General features: G+C 47.9%; 1 protein-coding gene across 3 annotated transcripts in view; it reads left to right on the top strand.

The window, feature by feature from the left end:
- Positions 1-26,419, top strand: part of LOC134932302 (hydroxymethylglutaryl-CoA lyase, mitochondrial-like) — a 53,480-nt gene that overhangs the window by 7,250 nt on the left and 19,811 nt on the right. For all 3 annotated transcript variants that reach the window (XM_063926614.1, XM_063926615.1, XM_063926613.1), the window contains exons 3-6: positions 1,106-1,213; positions 6,608-6,703; positions 7,609-7,757; positions 8,653-8,716. In XM_063926614.1, coding sequence (XP_063782684.1) covers positions 1,145-1,213; positions 6,608-6,703; positions 7,609-7,757; positions 8,653-8,716 — 378 coding nt within the window. In that variant the 5' untranslated portion in view covers positions 1,106-1,144. The remainder of the gene's footprint in view (positions 1-1,105; positions 1,214-6,607; positions 6,704-7,608; positions 7,758-8,652; positions 8,717-26,419) is intronic.

Here is a 26,419-nt window from a genome sequence, read left to right as displayed (position 1 = left end):
GAGGAGATAGGAGAGTGTTCTCTTCTTACAGCAGCAGCCAGTGAGACCAGTAAGTTTGTATAAGGGAGGAACGGCCCCTCCTCCCTCTCCGGCCGGGACCCCTCCTCCCCTTTCAGCCGGGATGCCGCAGGCGCTGACTGTGTTAACACAGGCGGTGGGCGGCAGCGTAGCTGGTGCCTGGTCTGTGTGTGACGCGCGCCGTGGGCGGGAGTGTAGCTGGTGCCCCTGGTCTGTGTGTGACACGGGCGGCGGGAGTGTAGCTCGCGGCGGCATGATACAATGAGTCATTGTGACTCATTGTAATGCCGGCGGGGCCCCAGTGCAATGCTCTGGCTGCACTGCCAGTAGTTCCGCCCCTGTTTGGGGGTGGTTTATGAGCGGGACAAGTGTTTTTAGACTTGCAGGTGGGAGTGATTGGTCTGTTCCACTTTTTTTTTTTTTATTAAGTCCCCTAAAATGACCCAAATATATACTTGTACCCATTTTTATGTACACCAAATTTAATTTCAGCACTTATTTTGCTGAAAAAAATAGCTTTCTATCATCTATTTTATTTTTTTAAATTGCATATAACACCCATTTGACCCAATTTAAGTAGTAGAAATACTTTTATTACAACCAATAATAAACTTTTAGACTGTTATCCGATGTGAGTTTAGCTTTTTTGGGGGATACAGGCAGATTTAACCATTTTTTTAACTTTTCACTGCTGGAAACAATTCGAGGTAATACCGTTTTCAAGAACATGCAATTGAATAGGCGAATCGCGTAGAAAAAAAGCTGTGATAGCGGCAATAAAATTTGGCCCTCAGTCTAAAACTTCAGCATACAGGTTTCTTAAATTACAACAATACGGACATACAGGACATGAATGACAACACAATATGTACAATTATGTCTTGACTTCTGTACATATCAGAGCAAAGCGTCATACAGTGTCTTCAGTTCTCAAGTGGCAGTTAAACAGTGGACTCACCAATTGACAAGCTGCTTAGCAGAGGGCAGAATTATACCTTGCCTTTACTCACCTGTGAGAGCAGTCTTGTTTATGTGTATATTTTCCATGTTATGTGTTTTTCAACCGCTATTTGTGCCTGTCTTACAGACAGTTGTTCCAACGGAAGTAAAAATTCAACTCATTAACATGTTATCGGAGTCTGGATTACAAGCAATAGAGGCCACCAGCTTTGTGTCCCCCAAATGGGTTCCACAGGTACCTTATGTTAATGAAGGAACGAAAGTTACCTTGAAAACATTTTCTTTGTAGTTATTACAAGGGCCTACAATATTTTTGAGTGTTAGTTATTAACTGCTTGTTCTGAAGAGTTGTACTGTATATATGTGCAGTTGGATTTTATGTGCATGACTTCAATAGAAACCAGTAATAACATATACATAAGTGAAATAGAATACAATGTGTAGGACCTTTAAAGAGACGAGGTGTGCATTGATCATTAGTGCCTAGTGTACAGCTCAGACGGGTATGGATCACAGGGTCGACAGTCATTAAGTCGACCACTATTTGTCGACATGGTCAAACGGTCGTCAGGGATAAAAGGTTGACATGAGAAATTGTTGACACAAAAAAGGTTGACACAACATTTGTAAAAAAAATTTGGTGTTGTTTTTTCGCACATGGAACCCCAATTAGTGTACCGCATGACTCGCTTTGTTTATTATTTTAGCAACTGACTTGTAATGATGGGTCTATTCAAACCCGAACGCAGACGCGCGTCTGTATGCAGTGGCTGCATTCAGAGAATCTGTGCACATGCAGGGGGGTGGGAGGGAGTCGTCAACGCAGCAGTTTGTGGGCGCGGTTCGGACAACACAAGCGTGTCCAGACCGTTTTTGATGCGGCTACGTTATGTCACACGCTGCCACTCTGAGAAAAACAATTGCACAGGACCAGCCCGTGCAGGGGTCAACCTTAAATCGATACATCCGCAATTAAATTGTAGACGCATCGTGTGGTGGCACCTTATCCTGTGCTGGGCTGCATGTGAGTAGATGGACACAGATCTTGCTGCGGGAAGCAAGATCTGCGTCCATCTCTGAATAACCCCCTTAGTTAGCAGATTACTAAACCACTTCTCAAATAAGTAGAGTGTATCCTGAAACCCAGCTTTACTGGCACTCCGTGATGAGTAGGACACACCTAATGTATAGTATGACAACTGATAATGAATGTACTCATATGTGTTAGACACAGATCATTGCGTGACATAAATTATTTTCTGCTGCGGGGTACACTGGGCTCCACAAGTCTGGACAATGGGGTGTAGAGTAGGATCATGATCTGAGGCACCAATAGGCTCAAAGCTTTGACTGTTCCCAGAATGCACAGCGCCGCCTCCTATATCACCCCGCCTCCCAGCACAGGAGCTCAGTTTGTCAGTTGGTGCTGCAGTAAGCAGGCACTTAACAGGGGCTGCTCCAAGCAGCCCTAAGAAAAGCTTTTTAAGAGGTAAAAAGTGAAGACTTCAAGAGCAGCAGCGGTGGTAAATGTCTTGTGACATTCTCTGCTGCAGCTCCAGCTCTCCCCAGCGGTGCTGTACACTCCCGAGCCCTGGTTGCCGGGTACCTACAGCGTTAGGCACGCATGGCTGGGGCTCTCCAGGATCGTGTGGCCGCGCTTCGGGAGGTGGATGGTAAGTGGGTTCTGCTCGCGGGACCCGGTCTTTATCGCGATCCGGCGCGGTCAGTGGGAGTTGGGCCGGGCGCAATGGCGGTGGACGCTGTGGCTGTACAGGCGATCCCACTAGATCACCAGGGCATGGGCGCAGGTCAGGGTTTCTCTTAAAACCGATTTTAATGCCTGTATCCTAGCAGCCAAGGCCTCTACTACGTCAGTCCTGGCTCGCAGGATATTATGGCTGAGATCCTGGTCTGTGGATCTAGACTCTAGAAAAACCCTGGAGGTACTCTCTTTCAAGGGGGATATTCTGTTTGGGGAGGACTTGAATAAGATAGTGGCTGACTTGGCTACTGCCAAAACTGCCTGTCTGCCTAATACAGCTCCTTCTGTGTCAAAGGCCAAAGGCACGTCCTTTCGCCCCTTTCGTCCTTCAGGTAAAGCAAAAGGTCAGGCGTACCATAAGCAGGCCCGCACTTCCAAACCTGGTAAGCCGAAGCTCAAAAGAGCCTGGGCTGCCCGTCAGCCAGCAGCCAAGACCGATAAGCCTGCCGCATGACGGGGCGGGCCTCCCCCTGAGTGATCCCAGGGTAGGGGGCTGGCTTCTAGGGAATGGTTGAAGACCACTTCAGATGCCTGGGTATGACCCCCTCATCGATTTTGCCAGACAGACGTCCCGTCGGACCAGACAAAGGCAAACACTCTGCATTCGGTGGTACAGACCCTCCTGGATACAGGAGTTGTAGTACAGGTGCCTCTTGCGCAGAGGGGCCAGGGGTACTATTCTCCGCCGTTTCTAGTCCCGAAACCGAAATGGGCCCTCCCGGCCCATTCTCAACCTCAAGGCACTGAACAAGTTTGTGAGGGTTTCCAAGTTCCGTATGTTCTATAGTTCTGACCTTGGAACCTGGTCTACATGGTCTCCCTGGACATACAGGATGCTTACCTGCATATTCCTATAGCAGTGTCACATCAACAATACCTGAGGTTCGCTATTGGCAACCTTCATTACCAGTTTCGGACGTTACCTTTTGGTTTAACAACGGCTCCACGAGTCTTCACCAAAGTTATAGCGGTGTTGACGGTGGTACTCCGCCGTCAAGGGGTCAGGATACTGCCGTATCTGGACGACTTGTTAATCCTGGCATATTCCCCAGATCTTCTCCTGCGTCATCTGGATATGACGGTCTGGTTTCTACAAGCCCACGGGTGGCTCATCAACTGGAAGAAATCCTCCCTGGTCCCTGCTCAGAGCATGGTGCATCTGGGAGCGCTGTTGGACACTCACAACCAGAGGTTGTTCTTTTCTCAGGAGAAAGTCCTGAAACTTGAGGACAGGATTCGTTGCTTCCTTTCTCGTCCGCAAGTGTTGATACATTCGGCAATGCAGGTGCTGGGCCTCATGGTATCAGCATTCGACATGGTGGAGTATGCTCAATTCCATTCTCGCCCCCTCCAGAAGCTGATTCTAGCCAAGTGGGACGGCCTGCTTCACCAGATCAGGTCTCGCATGATCTCTTTGACTCCGGAGGTCCGTCTGTCGCTGCTCTGGTGGCTCCTGGACCGACAATTGTGCAGAGGCCGTCCCTTCTGGATATCCAACTGCGTCCTGTTGACGACAGATGCCAGTCTAAGAGGTTGGGGCGCGGTGCTGGAGCAGCACTCCTTGCCGGATCAGTGGACCAAGGAGGAATCTCTCCTCTCGATCAACATTCTGGAATTGCGGGCGGTCTTCAATGCGTTGAACCTAGCCCAGCATTTGATTCAGAACCGTCCTGTTCAAATACAGTCGGACAACGCCACCACAGTGGCTTACATAAATCATCAAGGCGACACTCGAAGCCGTTTGGCAATGAAGGAAGCCTCACAGATTCAACGTTGGGCAGAACGCCATCTACCGGCAATATCGGCAATATTCATTCCGGGAGTCCTGAATTGGGAAGTGGACTTTCTCAGTCGCCAGGACGTGCATACCGGCGAGTGGGGCCTCCATCCAGAAGTGTTTCAACTCCTCGTGGAAAGGTGGGGTCTTCCAGATGTGGATCTGGTGGCGTCTCGACACAATCACAAGGTTCCGGTCTTCGGAGCAAGGACAAGGGATCCTCAACAGCATTCGTGGATGCGCTGGCAGTGCCTTGGAGGTTTCAGCTGCCGTACGTGTTCCCTCTACTGTCACTCCTGCCCAGGGTAATTCGGAAGTTCAAGCAAGAAAAAGGAAATCTGCTTCTCATAGCTCCGGCGTGGCCCAGACGGCACTGGTTCTCAGACCTACAAGGCCTATCGTCAGAGCGTCCACTTCTACTTCCACAACGCCCAGACCTCCTCGTTCAGGGCCCCTGTGTCTACCAGGACCTAGCTTGGCTATCTTTGACGGCGTGGCTCTTGAAGCTTCCGTCTTAAAAGCTAAGGGTTTTTCTGAAGAGGTTATTAAAACTATGTTGCGGGCCCGGAAACCGGCCTCTGCTCGGATTTACCATCGGGTCTGGCATTCCTACTTTGGTGTGCATCTTACCATTATGACGCTTCCAAGTTTAGTACAGACAAACTTTTGGCTTTTCTACAGCAGGGCCTAGATTTAGATTTGCGTCTGGCCTCCCTCAAGGTTCATATTTCTGCCTTGTCGGTGTGGTTTCAGAGAAAAATTGCGACTTTACCTGATGTTCATACTTTCACTCAGGGTGTGTTGCGTATCCAACCTCCCTATGTCCCGGCTGTGGCTCCTTGGGACTTGTCGGTGGTTTTAAAAAGCGTTGCAGGAGCCTCCATTTGAACCTCTTGGTTCAGCTGACCTTAAGTGGCTTTCCCTCAAGGTGGTGTTCTTGCTGGCTATTGCCTCTGCTAGAAGAGTGTCGGATTTGGGTGCCTTGTAGTTCCCCATATCTGATTTTTCACCGTGACCGGGTGGTTCTTATGACTCGTCCCGGATATTTACCAAAGGTGGTTTCTTCGTTCCACCTTTAATCAGAAGATTGTGGTTCCAGCTTTTGTCTCTCCCGATTTGTCTCCCAAAGAGCGGTCTTTGGATGTGGTACGGGCTCTCCGTATCTATGTGAAGAGTACTGCTTCTATTCGAAAGTCTGATTCTCTTTGTTTTGTTTGGATTTTACAAACGTGGCTGGCCTGCTCACAAGCAGACCCTGGCCAGGTGGATTAGAATGTTGATTGTGCATGCTTATGTGAAGGCTGGTCTGTCGGCTCCTGTTCACATTACGGCCCATTCTACTCGGTCTGTTGGACCTTCTTGGGCGGCCCAACATGGTGCAACCCTTGACCAATTGTGCAAAGTGGCTAAGTGGTCCTCCGGAAACACGTTCATAAGGTTCTATGCCTTCGATACTGCCGCTTCCCAGGATGCTTCCTTTGGACGCCGGGTTCTTGTGCCCACTACAGTGCGTCCCCTCCCATAAGGAACTGCTTTAGGACATCCCCATTGTCCAGACTTGTGGAGCCCAGTGTACCCCGCAGCAGAAAACGAGTTTTATGGTAAGAACTTACCCTTGTTAAAACTCTTTCTGGGATCCACAAGGCGCCTACCCTGACGCACTTAGCTTCTTTGGGTTGATATGGCATTAGCCGCTGACACTTCTCTTGTCGTGAGAGTGTGGTGTATGTGGCTACTAACCGTTGTCTTCTCTTTCCCTGCTACTGTATTGGGCTGGTTAACTAAACTGAGCTCCTGTGCTGGGAGGCGGGGTGATATAGCAGGCGGCGCTGTGCATTCTAGGAACAGTCATAGCTTTGAGCCTGTTGGTGCCTCTGATCAAGATCCTACTCTACACCCCATTGTCCAGACTTGTGGAGCCCAGTGTACCTCGCAGAAAGAGTTTTAACAAGGGTAAGTTCTTACCATAAAACTCGTTATTATTTTGCTTTAAAATAAGTGATAGCTAAAATTGGGTTTTCTGCTCAGAGGGGTCAGACATGTCCACAAATACCATTGCATTGAATTAACATGTATTCTGTCCTATTTAGATGGCAGATCATATCAGTGTCATGCAAGGAATAAAGCAGTTCCCCAACGTCAGCTATCCTGTATTGACTCCAAATCTCACTGGATTCCAGGCAGCAGTAAGTCCTGTGTCACTTGCTTATTAGAAAGGAATAAGAAGAGCTGTAGTATGTGGTTGATCGTGAAAGTTCCCAGAAATAATTTTCTGCTTCCTGGTTTCCCTTTGTTTGACTGACACAAGTGTGGCTATTCCAGTACTGCTTCTTCAGATCATTTCTTGAATTGCTTTGTACCACTCCGAAAGCTAGGCTCTTTAGTATTTCACACATTCATTTGCTGACTCATAAAGTTAATAACTCAATAGGGGATCTAGCAATATGTGGATACAATACTAAAAGTTAGTCTGCCATGTTGGATTTTTCTGTGCGCCCGTTAGTTATTAGTTTCTTGTGAATTCTGTCATATATAGAATTAATTTAAGGCTTTTGTTGCTATAGGATGTGTTTCCCCATTACAGTAACATTTCGCATGGTGTACAAAGCACATACCAGTCTATTGTGTCTGTCTACACCATGGGTCTTCAACCTTGGCCCTCTGGCTGCTGTGGAACTACACATTCCAACCTATCCCTGCTACAGTTTTACTTTGAAGGCATGCTAAAACTGAGGCAGGGCATGCTGGGATGTATAGTTTCACAGAAGCTGGAGGGCCGAGGTTGAAGACCTTGGTCAATACAGTGGTTATCACACCTAGCCTATTATCCAATGGTGACCACACATTAGGTGACATAGCTGTTGGTCTTATTTATTAAGCACACAATGAAGGCCAAATCACACGGATCTGATAACTTGGTGTTAAAGACCCTTCTTTCTTGCCGACTGATGACCTCTTACATACTTCATGCTGTTATGGGTGATCAGCTGCTGTAGTCGGTAAAATCCACGATTGGCACACGTAAAATATCCCACACAGAAAATATTTCCTTCCGCATTGATCTATAGCTTATTATGTGTGTCTTTGTCAGGTTGAATGCGGCGCCAAAGAAGTGGCAATATTTGGTGCTGCTTCTGAGCTTTTTAGCAAGAAGAACATTAACTGCAGCATAGAGGAAAGTTTGCAGAGATTTAAGGCAGTAACAGCAGCAGCTAAAGAAGTCAACATTCCTGTGCGAGGGTAAGGGCTATAAAACATGTCATTTTACAGTAATTCATTTTTCCACCCTTATTTTACTATTAATGCCTGCTTATAATAAACTATGATATTTATTGTGGGGGAATCTAAATCCTTAATTTTAAAGCAAACTTTTATAAGTTAGTTGATGCTTAACTATTGCTTGGCAAGATTTGTGTTTATTTTTTTCCTGGTTGCAAAAGGATGGTATGTACTCTGAGCCATGCAGCTATAGATAGGCCGGAGACACTGCTATGCCTCTAGCACACAATTACAGTGCTGGTATAATGATGTAAAGGAGGATATTTAATCTATGGCCTCACCATAAATTTGATTAAATTAATTAATGACTAAGTTTATATTCTAAACATCATATCTGTGAACTTACAGTATACAGTAGCAAACATTCTATATAATAATCTGCTAAGGCCTGTCCAATCTCCAACATGCATGAACAGTGGGAGCCAGAAGGCGTGCTTTTTCAACTGCTCCCACTCCAGTGAGCTACCATACAGACCTGGTCTGGAGAGGGGTAAGTATATACATCGTGGATTGGCCAGGACGGAGCGGAGCAGCGTTTGGACTGAGGTGACCCAGCAAATGCCAGAGTTCGATATATATTAGTGCTTTAATAACTCACTTTGACAGTTTTCAAAGTTTTAAGAAACTGATTTTTTCCAACTCAATTCATAGATCCCTAGTTAGGAGCTGATTGGTTGGTGCTTTATTTCTCTCCACTTTATTACTGTCCAAGTCTTAGTACATCTTCCCTTTAGTATGATACGATATTGCTTCCATTAACGTCCTTAATAGAACATCTCACTTCTGCTTTCAATGGATAGGAAACTGGTCGCTCATATGTAGAATCCTGACATATATATAAACTGTGCCGTTTCAGATATGTGTCTTGTGTCCTTGGTTGTCCCTATCAGGGAAAGGTATCTCCAAGTAAAGTAGCTGAGGTAAGTTCCCTTTCCAAAGTATAATGTTGGCCTGCTGCGGAATACTTTACATGGCTAAGGACTCGGAGTTGATGTATTAAGCAGTGAAAAGAGTGGAGCGGTGGAGTAGTTGTCCATAGCTACCATTCAGGGTTGAGGTAGCATTTTATAAAATGATAGGAAGTAGCTAGTTGGTTGCCATGAGCAAATTCTCCACTTATTTCACTACTTTATACATCAACCCCTTAAGTTGTAAGTAGATCATCTGTGTCCAAGAAACAGTTCATGTGCATCTTAGTGATATGAGAGAATACATGTGGTGATAAGGATCACCCTATTACACCGTAGAGGGGAGATGTACTTATGTGACCGACGGTCAAAATAACTGCCCCTGCATCCCGAACCCTCACAATACCGAAAGTCGGCATGCCAACTTGAAAGGAATATTCTCACTCATGGGTGTCCACGACACCCATAGAGTGGGAATAAAACCTGTGGCGAGTGCAGTGAGCCACCGAGCCCGCAGCGGGGAGAGCACAGCCCCCGCCTGCCGGTAACGCAGCCCTAACCTGTACAGTGAGCATGGTCAAAAGTCCTGTGAAAAGTCACTTCAGTGGACATGCTTCAGAGACTGAGTCTCTCCCTCTTTCAGAAGAGAAAGTTCAGCACTACCAAACTGATTGGTCTGTACTGTTCCTAAGAAGATTTTTGTTTGGTAATTGTTCATCAACTCTCTAGAATTTTTTAATTACTCCAATAAATAGTGTTGTTTGAAAATGTTATTGTGCAAATGTCTCATAAAGTAGAGTTTCATAGTTTGGTATTAAGAAATTGTATAAAAATAACTTTCAGATAAAATGAACAAAAACATAATACCCTTTATATATCAAGTGATACTTAAATGTCTATTATACTAGCACATGCATACAGTATATAGGTGCTGTTGCTAGCAATAATACAGTTTATACCTTTAAAAAAGAGGCATTTGGTATTTACCGATAAATCCATTTCTCTGAATCCACTTGGGGACACTGGAGATCTAGACAGCTGGGATGTGAAGGAAGCAGACCTACAATGTAATAAAAAAAATTATGCACAGCTGGCACCTCTCCCTTCACACCCCCTATTCCCTTCAGTTTTAAAAACTGACAGCGAGAAGAGGGAACATGAAAGATCAAGAACATACAGGAAGGAACCAACCGCACTAAAACACATACTTGCCTACCTGACCCTCTCCATGAGGGAGAAAATGCTCTGTTCCTGGACTTTCCTGGTAATGTATGATTGTCATCACCTGTGGTGAGCTAGTTCATTGATAAGAAAGGTGTTTCACCACAGGTGATGGCAATCATACATTACCAGGAAAGTCCAGGAACAGAGCATTTTCTCCTTTATGGAGAGGGTCAGGTAGGCAAGTATGCTACAACATCAGACAGCAACCAAGAACTATAAACATATTAGTTTGATCTAACTTTAGAAGAATACAAAGGCTGACAGCACCGAGGTGGGCGTCCAGTGTCCCCGAGTGGATTCAGAGAAATGGATTTATCGGTACGTACCAAAGTCCTCGTTTCTCTAACGTCCTAGTGGATGCTGGGGACTCCGTAAGGACCATGGGGAATAGACGGGCTCCGCAGGAGACAGGGCACTTTAAGAAAAAATTTGGATACTGGTGTGCTCTGGCTCCTTCCTCTATGTCCCTCCTCCAGACCTCAGTTTGAATCTGTGCCCGGACGAGCTGGGCGCTACTTAGTGAGCTCTCCTGAGCTTGCTAATAAGAAAGTATTTTTTTAGGTTTTTTTATTTTCAGAGAGATCTGCTGGCAACAGACTCTCTGCTACGTTGGACTGAGGGGAGAGAAGCAGCCCTACTCACTGAAGATAGGTCCTGCTTCTTAGGCTACTGGACACCATTAGCTCCAGAGGGATCGTACACAGGATAGCACCCTTGGTCGTCCGATCCCAGAGCCGCGCCGCCGTCCCCCCTCACAGAGCCAGAAGACAGAAGCCGGCGTCAGAAGCAAGAAGACTTCGAAATCGGCGGCAGAAGACTTCAGTCTTCATATGAGGTAGTGCACAGCACTGCAGCTGTGCGCCATTTCTCCCACACTAAACCCACATACTCCGGTCACTGTAGGGTGCAGGGGGTAGGGGGGGGCGCCCTGGGCAGCAATTAGGAACCTCTTGGCAAAAAGCAGCATATATACAGTTGGGCACTGTATATATGCATGAGCCCCCGCCATTATTTTACACATAAACGCGGGAGAGAAGCCCGCCGCTGAGGGGGCGGGGCTTCTTCCTCAGCACTCACCAGCGCCATTTTCTCTCCACAGCTCCGCTGAGAGGAAGCTCTCCCCTGCAGAATCACGGGTAGAAGAGGGTAAAAAAGAGAGGGGGGAGCACATAATTTTGGCGCAAAAACAGTATATACAGCAGCTACTGGGTTAACACTAAGTTACTGTGTGATTCCTGGGTCATATATCGCTGGGGTGTGTGCTGGCATACTCTCTCTCTGTCTCTCCAAAAGGCCTTGTGGGGGAACTGTCTTCAAATAGAGCATCCCCTGTGTGTGTGGTGTGTCGGTACGCTTGTGTCGGCATGTTTGACGAGGAAGGCTATGTGGAAACAGAGCGGGTACAAATGAATGTGGGGTCGCCGCCGACGGCGCCGACACCTGATTGGATGGATATGTGGAAGGTTTTAAATGATGATGTAAATTCCTTGCATAAAAGATTGGATAAAGCTGAAGCCTTGGGACAGTCAGGGTCTCAACCCATGCCTGATCCTATGTCGCAGAGGTCGTCAGGGTCTCAGAAGCGCCCACTATCCCAAATTGTTGACACAGATATCGACACGGATTCTGACTCCAGTGTCGATGGCGATGATGCAAAGTTACAGTCTAAAATGGCTAAAGCCATCCGTTACATGATTATAGCAATGAAAGATGTGTTGCACATCACAGAGGAAACCCCAGTCCCTGACAAGAGGGTTTATATGTATGGGGAGAAAAGGCAAGAGGTGACCTTTCCCCCTTCACATGAGTTAAATGAGTTATGTGAAAAGGCTTGGGATTCTCAAGATAGAAAGCTGCAGATTTCCAAACGGATGCTTATGGCGTATCCTTTCCCTCCAACGGACAGGTGGCGCTGGGAAACCTCCACTAGGGTAGACAAAGCTTTAACACGCTTATACAAGAGGGTAGCCCTGCCGTCACAGGATACGGCCACCCTTAAAGATGCTGCGGATAGAAAGCAGGAGGGTATCCTGAAGTCCATTTATACACATTCAGGTACCTTACTAAGGCCGGCGATTGCATCGGCTTGGATGTGTAGTGCTGCAGCAGCATGGACAGATACCTTATCTGCGGAACTTGATACCTTGGATAAGGATACTATATTCCTAACCCTGGGGCATATAAAAGGCGCTGTCCTATATATGAGAGATGCTCAAAGAGACATTAGCCTACTGGGCTCTAGAATAAATGCAATGTCGATTTCTGCCAGAAGAGTCCTGTGGACTCGGCAATGGACAGGTGATGCCGACTCGAAAAGGCACATGGAGGTTTTACCTTACAAGGGTGAGGAATTGTTTGGGGACGGTCTCTCGGACCTGGTCTCCACAGCTACGGCTGGAAAGTCAAATTTTTTGCCATATGTTCTCTCACAACCTAAGAAAGCACCGTATTACCAAATGCAGTCCTTTCGATCACAAAAAGGCAAGAAAGTCCGAGGTGCGTCCTTTCTTGCCAGAGGCAGAGGTAGAGGAAAGAAGCTGCACAATACAGCTAGTTCCCAGGAACAGAAGTCCTCCCCGGCTTCCACTAAATCCACCGCATGACGCTAGGGCTCCACAGGTGGAGCCAGGAGCGGTGGGGGCTCGTCTCCGACATTTCAGCCACCAGTGGGTTTGCTCACAGGTGGATCCCTGGGCTATACAGATTGTGCCTCAGGGATACAAGCTGGAATTTGAAGTGATGCCCCCTCACCGTTACCTCAAATCGTCCCTGCCAGCTTCCCCTATAGAAAGGGAAGTAGTGTTAGCGGCAATTCACAAGTTATATCTCCAGCAGGTGGTGGTAAAGGTTCCCCTCCTTCAACAGGGAAGGGAATACTATTCCACAATGTTTGTGGTACCGAAACCGGACGGTTCGGTCAGACTCATATTGAATTTAAAGTCCCTGAACATTTATCTGAAAAGATTGAAGTTCAAAATGGAATCGCTCAGAGCGGTCATTGCAAGCCTGGAAGAGGGGGATTTTATGGTGTCTCTGGACATCAAGGATGCTTACTGTCCCCATTTATTCACCTCATCAGGAGTACCTCAGATCTCCACGGCACCGAGAATATTTACAAGGTAATGGCGGAAATGATGGTGCTCCTGCGACGGCAAGGAGTCACCATTATCCCATACTTGGACGATCTCCTCCATAAAGGTGAGGTCCAGGGAGCAGGTGCTGATCAGCGTGGCACGCTCCCGGGAAGTGTTACAACAGCACGGCTGGATCTGAATATTCCAAAGTCGCAGTTGATTCCTACGACTCGTCTGCCCTTCTTGGGCATGATTCTGGACACAGGCCAAAAGAGGGTTTATCTCCCGATGGAGAAGGCTCAGGAACTCATGACACTGGTCAGAGACCTATTAAAACCAAAACAGGTGTCGGTGCATCACTGCACACGAGTCCTAGGAAAGATGGTGGCATCATATGAGGCCATTCCCTTCGGCAGGTTCCATGCGAGGACCTTTCAATGGGATCTGTTGGACAAGTGGTCCGGATCGCATCTACAAATGCATCGGCTGATCACCCTATCCCCCAGGGCCAGGGTGTCTCTCCTGTGGTGGCTGCAGAGTGCTCACCTTCTCGAGGGCCGCAGATTCGGCATTCAGGACTGGGCCCTGGTGACCACGGACGCAAGCCTCCGAGGGTGGGGAGCAGTCACACAGGGAAGAAATTTCCAAGGTCTGTGGTCAAGTCAGGAGACTTGCCTTCACATCAACCTCTTGGAACTAAGGGCAATATACAACGCCCTACGTCAAGCGGAGACGCTGCTTCGCGACCGACCGGTGCTGATTCAGTCAGACAACATCACCGCTTTGGCTCATGTAAACCGCCAAGGCGGCACAAGGAGCAGGGTGGCGATGGCGGAAGCCACCAGAATTCTTCGCTGGGCGGAGAAACACGTAAGCGCACTATCAGCAGTGTTCATTCCGGGAGTGGACAACTGGGAAGCAGACTTCCTCAGCAGGCACGACCTCCACCCGGGAGAGTGGGGACTTCATCAAGAAGTCTTCACACAGATTGCAAGTCGGTGGAAACTGCCACAAGTAGACATGATGGGATCCCGCCTCAACAAAACACTACAGAGATATTGCACCAGATCAAGAGACTCTCAGGCGATAGCTGTAGACGCACTAGTGACACCGTGGGTGTCCCAGTCGGTTTATGTGTTTCCTTCTCTTCCTCTCATACCCAAGGTGCTGAGAATAGTAAGGAAAAGTAGAGTGAGAACAATACTTTCTCTATCGTCCTAGTGGATGCTGGGGTTCCTGAAAGGACCATGGGGATTAGCGGCTCCGCAGGAGACAGGGCACAAAAAGTAAAGCTTTTTCAGATCAGGTGGTGTGCACTGGCTCCTCCCCCTATGACCCTCCTCCAGACTCCAGTTAGATTTTTGTGCCCGGCCGAGAAGGGTGCAATCTAGGTGGCTCTCCTAAAGAGCTGCTTAGACAAAGTTTAGCTAGGTTTTTTATTTTACAGTGATTCCTGCTGGCAACAGGATCACTGCAGCGAGGGACTGAGGGGAGAAGGAGTCAACTCACCTGCGTGCAGGATGGATTGGCTTCTTGGCTACTGGACATCAAGCTCCAGAGGGACGATCACAGGTACAGCCTGGATGGTCACCGGAGCCGCGCCGCCGGCCCCCTTGCAGATGCTGAAGTCAGAAGAGGTCCAGAATCGGCGGCTGAAGACTCCTGCAGTCTTCTAAAGGTAGCGCACAGCACTGCAGCTGTGCGCCATTTTCCTCTCAGCACACTTCACACGGCAGTCACTGAGGGTGCAGGGCGCTGGGAGGGGGGCGCCCTGGGAGGCAAATGAATACCTATAAAGGCTAAAAATACCTCACATATAGCCTCTAGAGGCTATATGGAGATATTTAACCCCTGCCTGATTTTTCTAAATAGCGGGAGACGAGCCCGCCAGAAAAGGGGCGGGGCCTATCTCCTCAGCACACGGCGCCATTTCCTCTCACAGCTCCGCTGGTCAGGACGGCTCCCAAGTCTCTCCCCTGCACTGCACTACAGAAACAGGGTAAAACAGAGAGGGGGGGGCAAATTTATGGCGATATTTTGATATAACAAAGCAGCTATAAGGGAGCACTTATTATAAGGCTATCCCTGATATATATATATAGCGCTTTTGGTGTGTGCTGGCAAACTCTCCCTCTGTCTCCCCAAAGGGCTAGTGGGTCCTGTCTTCGTTAGGAGCATTCCCTGTGTGTCTGCTGTGTGTCGGTACGTGTGTGTCGACATGTATGAGGACGATATTGGTGTGGAGGCGGAGCAATTGCCAAATATGAGGATGTCACCCCCTAGGGAGTCGACACCAGAATGGATGCCTTTATTTATGGAACTACGGGATAGTGTCAACACGCTAAAGCAGTCGTTTGACGACATGAGGCGGCCGGACAATCAATTAGTGCCTGTCCAGGCGACTCAAACACCGTCAGGGGCTGTGAAACGCCCTTTGCCTCAGTCGGTCGACACAGACCCAGACGCAGGCACTGACTCCAGTGGTGACGGTGACGATTCAACCGTATTTTCCAGTAGGGCCACACGTTATATGATTTTGGCAATGAAGGAGGCGTTACATTTAGCTGATACTACAGGTACCACTAAACAGGGTATTATGTGGGGTATGAAAAAACTACCTATAGTTTTTCCTGAATCAGAAGAATTAAATGACGTGTGTAATGAAGCGTGGGTTGCCCCTGATAAAAAGCTGATAATTTCAAAGAAATTATTGGCATTATACCCTTTCCCGCCAGAGGTTAGGGAGCGCTGGGAAACACCTCCTAGGGTGGACAAGGCGCTAACACGCTTATCTAAACAAGTGGCGTTACCCTCTCCTGAGACGGCCGCACTTAAAGATCCATCAGATAGGCGGATGGAAAATATCCAAAAAAGTATATACACACATGCAGGTGTTATACTACGACCAGCTGTAGCGACTGCCTGGATGGGCAGTGCTGGGGTAGTTTGGTCAGAGTCCCTGATTGAAAATATTGATACCCTGGACAGGGACAATATTTTACTGTCGTTAGAACAAATAAAGGATGCATTTCTTTATATGCGTGATGCACAGAGGGATATCTGCACACTGGCATCACGGGTAAGTGCTATGTCCATTTCGGCCAGAAGAGCTTTATGGACGCGACAGTGGACAGGCGATGCGGATTCAAAACGGCATATGGAAGTTTTGCCGTATAAAGGGGAGGAGTTATTTGGAGTCGGTCTATCAGATTTGGTGGCCACGGCTACAGCCGGGAAATCCACCTTTCTACCTCAAGTCACTCCCCAACAGAAAAAGGCACCGATTTTTCAACCGCAGCCCTTTCGTTCCTTTAAAAATAAGAGAGCAAAGGGCTATTCATATCTGCCACGAGGCAGAGGTCGAGGGAAGAGACAGCAACACGCAGCTCCTTCCCAGGAACAGAAGCCCTCCCCGGCTTCTACAAAAGCCTCAGCATGACGCTGGGGCTTCTCAAGCGGACTCGGGGACGGTGGGCGGTCGTCTCAAAAATTACAGCGCGCAGTGGGCTCACTCGCAGGTAGATCCCTGGATCCTGCAGATAATATCTCAAGGGTACAGGTTGGAATTAGAGACAGATCCACCTCGCCGTTTCCTGAAGTCTGCTTTACCAACGTCCCCCTCCGAAAGGGAGACGGTTTTGGAAGCCATTCACAAGCTGTACTCTCAGCAGGTGATAGTCAAGGTACCTCTTCTACAACAAGGGAAGGGGTATTATTCCACTCTTTTTGTGGTACCGAAGCCGGATGGCTCGGTAAGGCCTATTCTAAATCTGAAGTCCTTGAACCTGTACATAAAGAAGTTCAAGTTCAAGATGGAGTCACTCAGAGCAGTGATAGCGAACCTGGAAGAGGGGGACTTTATGGTATCCTTGGACATCAAGGATGCGTATCTCCACGTTCCAATTTACCCCTCACACCAGGGGTACCTCAGGTTCGTTGTACAAAACTGTCACTATCAGTTTCAGACGCTGCCGTTCGGATTGTCCACGGCACCTCGGATCTTTACAAAGGTAATGGCCGAGATGATGATTCTTCTTCGAAGAAAAGGCATATTAATTATCCCATACTTGGACGATCTCCTAATAAGGGCGAGGTCCAGAGAACAGCTAGAGATGGGATTAGCACTGTCTCAAGAAGTGCTAAAACAGCACGGGTGGATTCTGAATATTCCAAAATCCCAGTTAATGCCGACAACTCGTCTGCTGTTCCTAGGGATGATTCTGGACACGGTTCAGAAAAAGGTTTTTCTCCCGGAGGAAAAAGCCAAGGAGTTATCCGACCTTGTCAGGAACCTCCTAAAACCAGGAAAGGTGTCTGTACATCAATGCACAAGAGTCCTGGGAAAAATGGTGGCTTCTTACGAAGCAATTCCATTCGGCAGATTCCACGCAAGAATTTTCCAAAGGGATCTGTTGGACAAATGGTCAGGGTCGCATCTTCAGATGCACCTACGGATAACCCTGTCTCCAAGGACAAGGGTGTCTCTTCTGTGGTGGTTGCAGAGTCCTCATCTATTGGAGGGCCGCAGATTCGGCATACAGGATTGGATCCTGGTGACCACGGACGCCAGCCTGAGAGGCTGGGGAGCAGTCACACAAGGAAGAAACTTCCAGGGAGTATGGACGAGCCTGGAAACGTCTCTTCACATAAACATTCTGGAACTATGAGCAATATACAATGCTCTAAGCCAGGCAGAACCTCTGCTTCAGGGAAAACCGGTGTTGATCCAGTCGGACAACATCACGGCAGTCGCCCATGTGAACAGACAGGGCGGCACAAGAAGCAGGAGTGCAATGGCAGAAGCTGCAAGGATTCTTCGCTGGGCAGAGAATCATGTGATAGCACTGTCAGCAGTGTTCATCCCGGGAGTGGACAACTGGGAAGCAGACTTCCTCAGCAGACACGATCTTCACCCGGGAGAGTGGGGACTTCATCCAGAAGTCTTCCACATGCTGGTAACCCGTTGGGAAAGACCAATGGTGGACATGACGGCGTCTCGCCTCAACAAAAAACTGGACAGGTATTGCGCCAGGTCAAGAGATCCGCAGGCAATAGCTGTGGACGCGCTGGTAACGCCTTGGGTGTACCAGTCGGTGTATGTGTTTCCTCCTCTGCCTCTCATACCAAAAGTATTGAGAATTATACGGCAAAGAGGCGTAAGAACGATACTAGTGGTTCCGGATTGGCCAAGAAGGACTTGGTACCCGGAACTTCAAGAGATGATCACGGAAGATCCGTGGCCTCTACCTCTAAGGAGGGACTTGCTTCAGCAGGGTCCCTGTCTGTTTCAAGACTTACCGCGGCTGCGTTTGACGGCATGGCGGTTGAACGCCGGATCCTAAAGGAAAAAGGCATGCCGGAAGAAGTCATTCCTACTTTGATTAAAGCAAGGAAGGAAGTAACCGTGCAACATTATCACCGAATTTGGCGAAAATATGTTGCGTGGTGCGAAGATCGGAGTGCTCCGACGGAGGAATTTCAACTGGGTCGATTCCTACATTTCCTGCAATCAGGATTGTCTATGGGTCTCAAATTGGGATCTATTAAGGTTCAAATTTCGGCCCTGTCGATTTTCTTTCAAAAAGAATTGGCTTCAGTCCCTGAAGTCCAGACCTTTGTTAAGGGAGTGCTGCATATACAGCCTCCTGTGGTGCCTCCAGTGGCACCGTGGGATCTCAATGTGGTTTTGGACTTTCTAAAATCTCATTGGTTTGAACCACTAAATAAGGTGGATTTGAAATATCTCACTTGGAAAGTGACCATGCTTCTAGCCCTGGCTTCTGCCAGGAGAGTATCAGAATTGGCAGCTTTATCTTACAAAAGCCCATATCTGATTTTCCATTCGGACAGGGCAGAACTGCGGACTCGTCCGCATTTTCTCCCTAAGGTGGTGTCAGCATTTCATCTGAACCAGCCTATTGTAGTGCCTGCGGCTACAAGTGACTTGGAGGACTCCAAGTTACTGGACGTTGTCAGAGCATTAAAAATATATATTGCAAGGACAGCTGGAGTCAGAAAATCTGACTCGTTGTTTATATTGTATGCACCCAACAAGATGGGTGCTCCTGCGTCTAAGCAGACGATTGCTCGTTGGATCTGTAGCACAATCCAACTTGCACATTCTGTGGCAGGCCTGCCACAGCCTAAATCTGTAAAGGCCCACTCCACAAGGAAGGTGGGCTCATCTTGGGCGGCTGCCCGAGGGGTCTCGGCATTACAACTTTGCCGAGCAGCTACGTGGTCAGGGGAGAACACGTTTGTAAAATTTTACAAATTTGATACTCTGGCTAAGGAGGACCTGGAGTTCTCTCATTCGGTGCTGCAGAGTCATCCGCACTCTCCCGCCCGTTTGGGAGCTTTGGTATAATCCCCATGGTCCTTTCAGGAACCCCAGCATCCACTAGGACGATAGAGAAAATAAGATTTTACTTACCGATAAATCTATTTCTCGGAGTCCGTAGTGGATGCTGGGCGCCCATCCCAAGTGCGGATTATCTGCATAAATTGTACATAGTTATTGTTAACTAATTCGGGTTTTGTTGAAGGAAGCCATCTTTCAGAGGCTCCGCTGTTATCATACTGTTAACTGGGTTTAGATCACAGGTTGTACGGTGTGATTGGTGTGGCTGGTATGAGTCTTACCCGGGATTCAAAATCCTCCCTTATTGTGTACGCTCGTCCGGGCACAGTACCTAACTGGAGTCTGGAGGAGGGTCATAGGGGGAGGAGCCAGTGCACACCACCTGATCTGAAAAAGCTTTACTTTTTGTGCCCTGTCTCCTGCGGAGCCGCTAATCCCCATGGTCCTTTCAGGAACCCCAGCATCCACTACGGACTCCGAGAAATAGATTTATCGGTAAGTAAAATCTTATTTTTTGTACCGGATTGGCCAAGAAGGACTTGGTATCCGGAACTGCAAGAAATGCTCGCAGAGGACCCATGGCCTCTGCCTCTCAGACATGATCTGTTGCAACAGGGGCCCTGTCTGTTCCAAGACTTACCGCGGCTGCGTTTGACGACATGGCGGTTGAACGCCGGATCCTAGCAGAAAAAGGCATTCCGGATGAGGTTATTCCTACGCTGATAAAGGCTAGGAAGGACGTAACGGCTAAACATTATCACCGTATATGGCGAAAATATGTTGCTTGGTGTGAGGCCAGGAATGCCCCTACGGAGGAATTCCAGCTGGGCCGTTTCCTTCACTTCCTTCAATCGGGAGTGACTTTGGGCCTAAAATTGGGTTCCATTAAGGTCCAGATTTCGGCTCTATCCATTTTCTTTCAAAAAGAACTGGCTTCTCTTCCTGAAGTTCAGACGTTTGTAAAGGGAGTGCTGCATATTCAGCCTCCAGTGGCACCTTGGGATCTTAACGTGGTGTTGAGTTTCCTGAAATCACACTGGTTTGAGCCACTTAAAACCGTGGAGTTAAAATTTCTCACGTGGAAGGTGGTCATGCTGTTAGCCTTGTCTTCAGTTAGGCGTGTGTCAGAATTAGCGGCTTTGTCACATAAAAGCCCCTATCTGGTTTTCCATATGGACAGGGCGGAATTGCGGACCCGTCCGCAATTTCTGCCAAAAGTGGTGTCATCTTTTCATATGAACCAACCTATTGTGGTGCCTGTGGCTAATCGGGACTTGGAGGATTCCGAATTACTAGATGTGGTCAGGGCTTTGAAGGTTTATGTAGCCAGAACGGCTAGAGTCGGGAAAACTGAGTCACTGTTTATCCTGTATGCACCCAACAAGCTGGGTGCTCCTGCTTCAAAGCAAACTATTGCGATTCAGCAGGCTCATTCTGCGGCTAGATTGCCGCTACCAAAATCAGTAAAAGCCCATTCCACAAGGAAGATGGGCTCTTCTTGGGCGGCTGCCCGAGGTGTCTCGGCATTACAGCTTTGCCGAGCAGCTACTTGGTCGGGTTCAAACACTTTTGCAAAGTTCTACAAGTTTGATACCCTGGCTGAGGAGGACCTTGTGTTTGCTCATTCGGTGCTGCAGAGTCATCCGCACTCTCCCGCCCGTTTGGGAGCTTTGGTATAATCCCCATGGTCCTTACGGAGTCCCCAGCATCCACTAGGACGTTAGAGAAAATAAGATTTTACTTACCGGTAAATCTATTTCTCGTAGTCCGTAGTGGATGCTGGGCGCCCGTCCCAAGTGCGGACTTCTTCTGCAATACTTGTATATAGTTATTGCTTAAATAAGGGTTGTATTATGGTTGCATCAGAGTTGATCTGATGCTCTGTTGGGTAAGTTTATCACGGATTCCAAAATCCTTTCCTTGTACTGTCGGCTCTTCCGGGCACAGTTTCTCTAACTGAGGTCTGGAGGAGGGACATAGAGGGAGGAGCCAGTGCACACCAGTATCCAAATTCTTTCTTAAAGTGCCCTGTCTCCTGCGGACTACGAGAAATAGATTTACCGGTAAGTAAAATCTTATTTTCTCTATCATCCACTAGGGGACACTAGAGATCTAGACAGCTGGGGACGTCCCAAAGATACTCCCATGGGCGGGAGTGCTGTCCGAAGTCTGAAGAACCAAACTACCAAAATTTGCATCTCTAGATGCAAACGTATCAAACTTGTAGAAACGAGTGAACGTGTGTGCTGACGACCACGTTGCAGTTCTGCAAAGTTGAACAGTGGAAGCTCCTCTAGCCGCAGCCCACAAAGCTCCCACTGATCTGGTGGTATGACCACCCACCCGAAATGCGACTCTCTTACCACTAGAAATATATGCCTGTTTGATGGTTAGTCGTATCCACCTGGCCAAGGTTTGTTTTGAAGCCATCCATCCCCTCTTGGGGCCATCATACAGTACAAACAAAGCGTCAGACTTCCTAATAGAACCAGTAGCCTGTACATACACCCGTAAGGCTCTGACCACGTCCCAGGACAGGACCTTCCCCCCACAAACCGTGGAAGGAGGGGACCACTATCGGTTGGTTATGTGGAAACCCGATACCACCTTAGGTAAGAATTCTGCTTTTGTACGGAGCTTCGCTCTGTCCTCATGAAAAACTAGGAAATTACTTTTACACGATAGGGCTCCTAATTCTGACACCCTTCTTGCTGATGCTAAAGCAAGTAGGACTGTTTTCCAGCTCATATATTTTAGATTCGCCCTTTCCAGAGGCTCAAAAACGGGCAAACCCAAAAATTCTAGCACCAAATGTAGATCCCACGGTGCCGTGGGAGGACGAAAAGGTGGTTGTATTCTCGACACACCCTGTAAAAATGTCTGGACCTCCTGCAAGGAAGCCAGACGTTCTTGGAAAAGGATAGAAAGGGGCGAGACTTGTAACTTCAAGGATCACAATCTCAAACCTCCATCCAAACCAGGTTGGAGAAACCTCAACAGTCTAGTAAGGTGGAATTCTCTGGGGTTCCAACCCCTAGGCTGGCACCAGTCCATGTATTTTTTCCAGATTCTGTAGTAGTATGCTGCAGTGACTGGATTCCTTGCCGCTAACATGGTAGGAATAGCTGATTTCAGGATACCTCTGTCCCTTAGTATCCTGGTCTCGAGAACCACGCCGTCAAACGGAGCCGGTTCAGATCTGGGTGAAGGAAGGGGCCTTGTGACAACAGGTCCTCCCTCTGTAGTAGTTTCCAAGGATCTTTCACCAGTAGTCCCTTCAGGTTTGAGTAACAACTTCTGTGAGGCCAGTCTAGTGCTATCAAAATCACCCATGCTTTTTCCTGTTTCACCTTTTTCAATACTCTTGGCAACAAGGGAAATGGCGGAAAAATGTACACTAGTATGTATGTCCAGGGAATCGCCAGCGCCTCCACCTCTTCTGCTGCTGGATCCTGTGTCCTGGCCACGTAGCTGATGGTTGTTCCGAGAAGCCATTAGGTCTATCTGCAGTAGACCCCACCGTCTTACCACTGCCTCGAAGACCCGTGGGTGTAGACACCACTCCCCTGGGTGCATATCCTGACGACTGAGGTAGTCTGCTTCCCAATTGACCACTCCTGGAATAAAGACTGTTGACAGGCTTATGTTGCGCCTTTCTGTCCAAGTCAGAATCCTTGTGGCCTCTTTTAAAGCCATGCGGCTTCTTGTTCCTCACTGACTGTGTATGTATGCTGTTACCGTCACATTGTCCGACTGCACTCTCGCGTGCTGAGCACATACTAGTTCCCCCTCCAGAAGAAGTGCATTTATTGGAAGACTGCTTTCCTGTAGTGACCATCTTCCCTGAAACTGATGGTTATCCAGTACTGCTCCCCATCCTCTGAGACTGGCATCTGTCGTCCAATCCCAGATTCCAAACCTCCTTCCCGCTGCTAAGTGCTTGTGGACTGACCACCAAATCAATGAGGTCCTGGCCTAAGGCGACAAGCAAATCCTTCAGTGTAGAAGTGCTGTAATTGCATGCCTGCCCCCTGAGCAATCCGATTTCAGCTGAAAGGGTCTGGAATGTAGTCTGCCGTATTGGATTGTTTCGAAAGATGCTACCATCTTTCCTAGAAGCCGTACACAAAGATGCAGAGAAGTCTGTCTGGTTTTGTAGAACCTGATGAACCATTGTTTTGATGTCTCGAATCTTGTCTTCTCGGAGAAACACCTTCAGTTGTATTGTATGCAAAATGAAACCCAGGAATTGACTCCTCTGCGTCAGTTGCAGATTGGATTTATTGAAATGCACGATCCAGCCGTGATGAATCAGAGTGATCTGAGCATTCCGTATCAACTGGTCCGGAAAGGGAGCCTTGATAAGTAGGTCGTCCAGATATGGTATTCTCTTTACCCCTAATGATCTCAATTTCGCTACCATGACTGTCATGATCTTTGGGAAGACTCTCAGGGCTGATGATAGGCCGAACGGTGGAGCTCTGAATTGATAATGAGTTTTGCCCACTGCGAACTGTAAATAGGCTTGGTGTGTGGTCCAAATTGGAACATGGAGGTACGCATCCTTTATGTCCATTGACACCATAAACTCCACTTTCTCCATGCCCTCAATAACTGACTGTATTGATCCCATCTTGAATCTGTAAACCATCAAGAATTGATTTAACACCTTTAAATTTAGGATTAGCCTGACAGACCCATCTGGTTTTGGCACTGCAAAAATATTTGAATAAAATCCCAATCCTCTGAGAAGTTCGGACAGGCATAATTACTTCCGTCTGAAGTAACTTTCGAATAGTCATGTCTAATGCCCTTGCTCTTTGAAGCCACCGAGGAAAGCCTGTCGTAAAGAACTGACTGTGAGGTCAATTCAGAAAATCTATTTTGTATCCCTGGGAAATCATATTGTTGATCCAGACTTCTGGTGAGGTTTCGGCCCAGGTGTCCTGAAACCTTTCCAACCGTGCACCCACCATAATAAACCCAAGGTAAGCTAGGGGACCGTCATGCCGCTTTCTTGTCAGAAGGTTTAGAGTCCTATTTTCGGGCTATGGACTGGGGACGACCTCTGCCTCTGTTTCCATGAGCTTGACCGCCAAAGGATTGAGACCTAAATTAATTGAACACCGGACCAGAGTAATTTCTCCTAACCGGTGGCGTTGTTCTAGGATTCGTGGTAGGCAGAAAAGTAGATTTCCCTGCCATTGCTTGTGAAATCCACTTGTCTAATTCCGGACCAAATAAAGCCTCCCCTACAAAGCGTATCGCCTCCACTGCCTCTTGGAATCTGAGTCCACTTGCCATTCTCTGAGCCACAGAATCCCTCTGGCCGATATAGCCGAAGCTGAGATGCGTGACGCTGTCCTGCTAGCATCCTTTGTAGCTTGGCAAATGTATGTGGCCGACTCCCGGATATGTCCGCTAGTCAAACTATTTCTTCCTGGCTACTATCTTCCACCACTGCCTGAACAATCTGACCAGCCCATGCTACAATAGCCTTATTTACCCAAGCACTGATAATAGTAGGTCTTTGCTCCTGCAGCCACAAAGATAGATTTTAGTGCCGTATTCAACTTACGATCGATCCGACACATCTTTAGTGTAGTCACGTTTGGTATCGGTAAGATTGTCTTTGACAATCTAGCTAGGGAGGAGTCCACAGTCGGAGGAACTTTAGACATGACTCCCTTGGCTGTGGGTAATGAGCCGTGAACTTCTTGGAAATCTGGAAGCGTCTATCTGGCTGGTTCCATGCTTCTCCCATTTGTTCCTGGAGAGTCTGAGGAATCGGAAAAACTGCTGTTTGCAGTTTCTGTAACTCAAATAGATCAAAGACTTCAGGTTCCTTTAACCTATTCTTGCTTGAAGTTAAGGACCTGTTTTACCGCTTCAATAAGGGAGTCTAACCCCTTGACCTCAGCATCCACCTCCTGAGGACTGACATTAACTAACGCCTCTACTGACTCAGCCCCATCCATTATGAGACCCTCCTCCTCTTCCGACTCCTCCTGCAGGAGAGGGAGGGGTCTCTTAACTGCTTTACGCACGTTCTTTTCTGCCTGTACGGGCGGAGTAATTCTAAATAGGAAATCCTCCATCGTTTTTGAAAAATCTGCAGCCCATTCTAAAGGTTGCTTGCGGGATTCCGCCATTTCCTTAAAAATATCTACCAGGGCATTTTCCCATAACCCGGACGGACCACTGCTCCAGATTGAGCGTCCATTCCCAAAGGTGTGTCGCACACCCTGGAGCTGCCAACATTAGTGCACATATTGAACATACATAACAAGTCATTGTGGCCTTGGGTGGTGCTTTAGACATGTTAAAACACAAATACACCAATCAGCAGTACTTTCACCCTATTAGAATAGGAGGAGAAAGACCGTAGAGATATAGGAAGCAATGAAAAATTGGGAGTCACACAGGTGGAATTATATAAAAAAAAAAATATATATTTTTTTTTAACCAGCCTTACCTTTCCAACCCCCACACCACCAACTGTTGATGCAGCTTGATTGACCGGGTTGAGAATTCTGGTGCTCCTCCTCTGCAGGACCTGTCAGCAGTGTCCCTTGGAAGAGAAAACATATAGTTTTAGATAAATTAAATTCAGAAAGATCTCAGCAGTAGGACTTTTCTAAAAAAAAAATTCCAAGCCAGCGCCAGTAATGAATAACCTGTTAGCAGTCAACCGCACCTCCTATCCACTGCATCTAAGGTAAAATGTAACCATACATTTTAAACCTCTAGTTCCCCAAAATGGCCACAACTGATTTTTATAAGTCACCTCGCAGCCCTTCCTACAGCGCGGCGACTATTGCCCGTTCTGCGCACCCACAGGGAGCCTTCAACACAATTACCTCAGTGGCTTTCTGTACCAGCGCGCCAACCACCTTCTACTCTCCCCATGCTGGGCACTTCCAGAGCCTTCCGTTTCCTTCGTGGTTTGTCCTGGCTGCATGCACCTCCCTGCCGCCGGGTCTCCGGCTGCCTCAGCGGTGACCCCAGCGGCTCACTGTTACAACACACGCCCACCAGGTCTTGCGGGGAGATAAC

This window comes from Pseudophryne corroboree, chromosome 6 (genome assembly GCF_028390025.1).
Source record: "Pseudophryne corroboree isolate aPseCor3 chromosome 6, aPseCor3.hap2, whole genome shotgun sequence".
NCBI classification, from domain to species: Eukaryota; Metazoa; Chordata; class Amphibia; order Anura; family Myobatrachidae; genus Pseudophryne; species Pseudophryne corroboree.
This window is presented reverse-complemented; position numbering and strand designations above follow the sequence as displayed.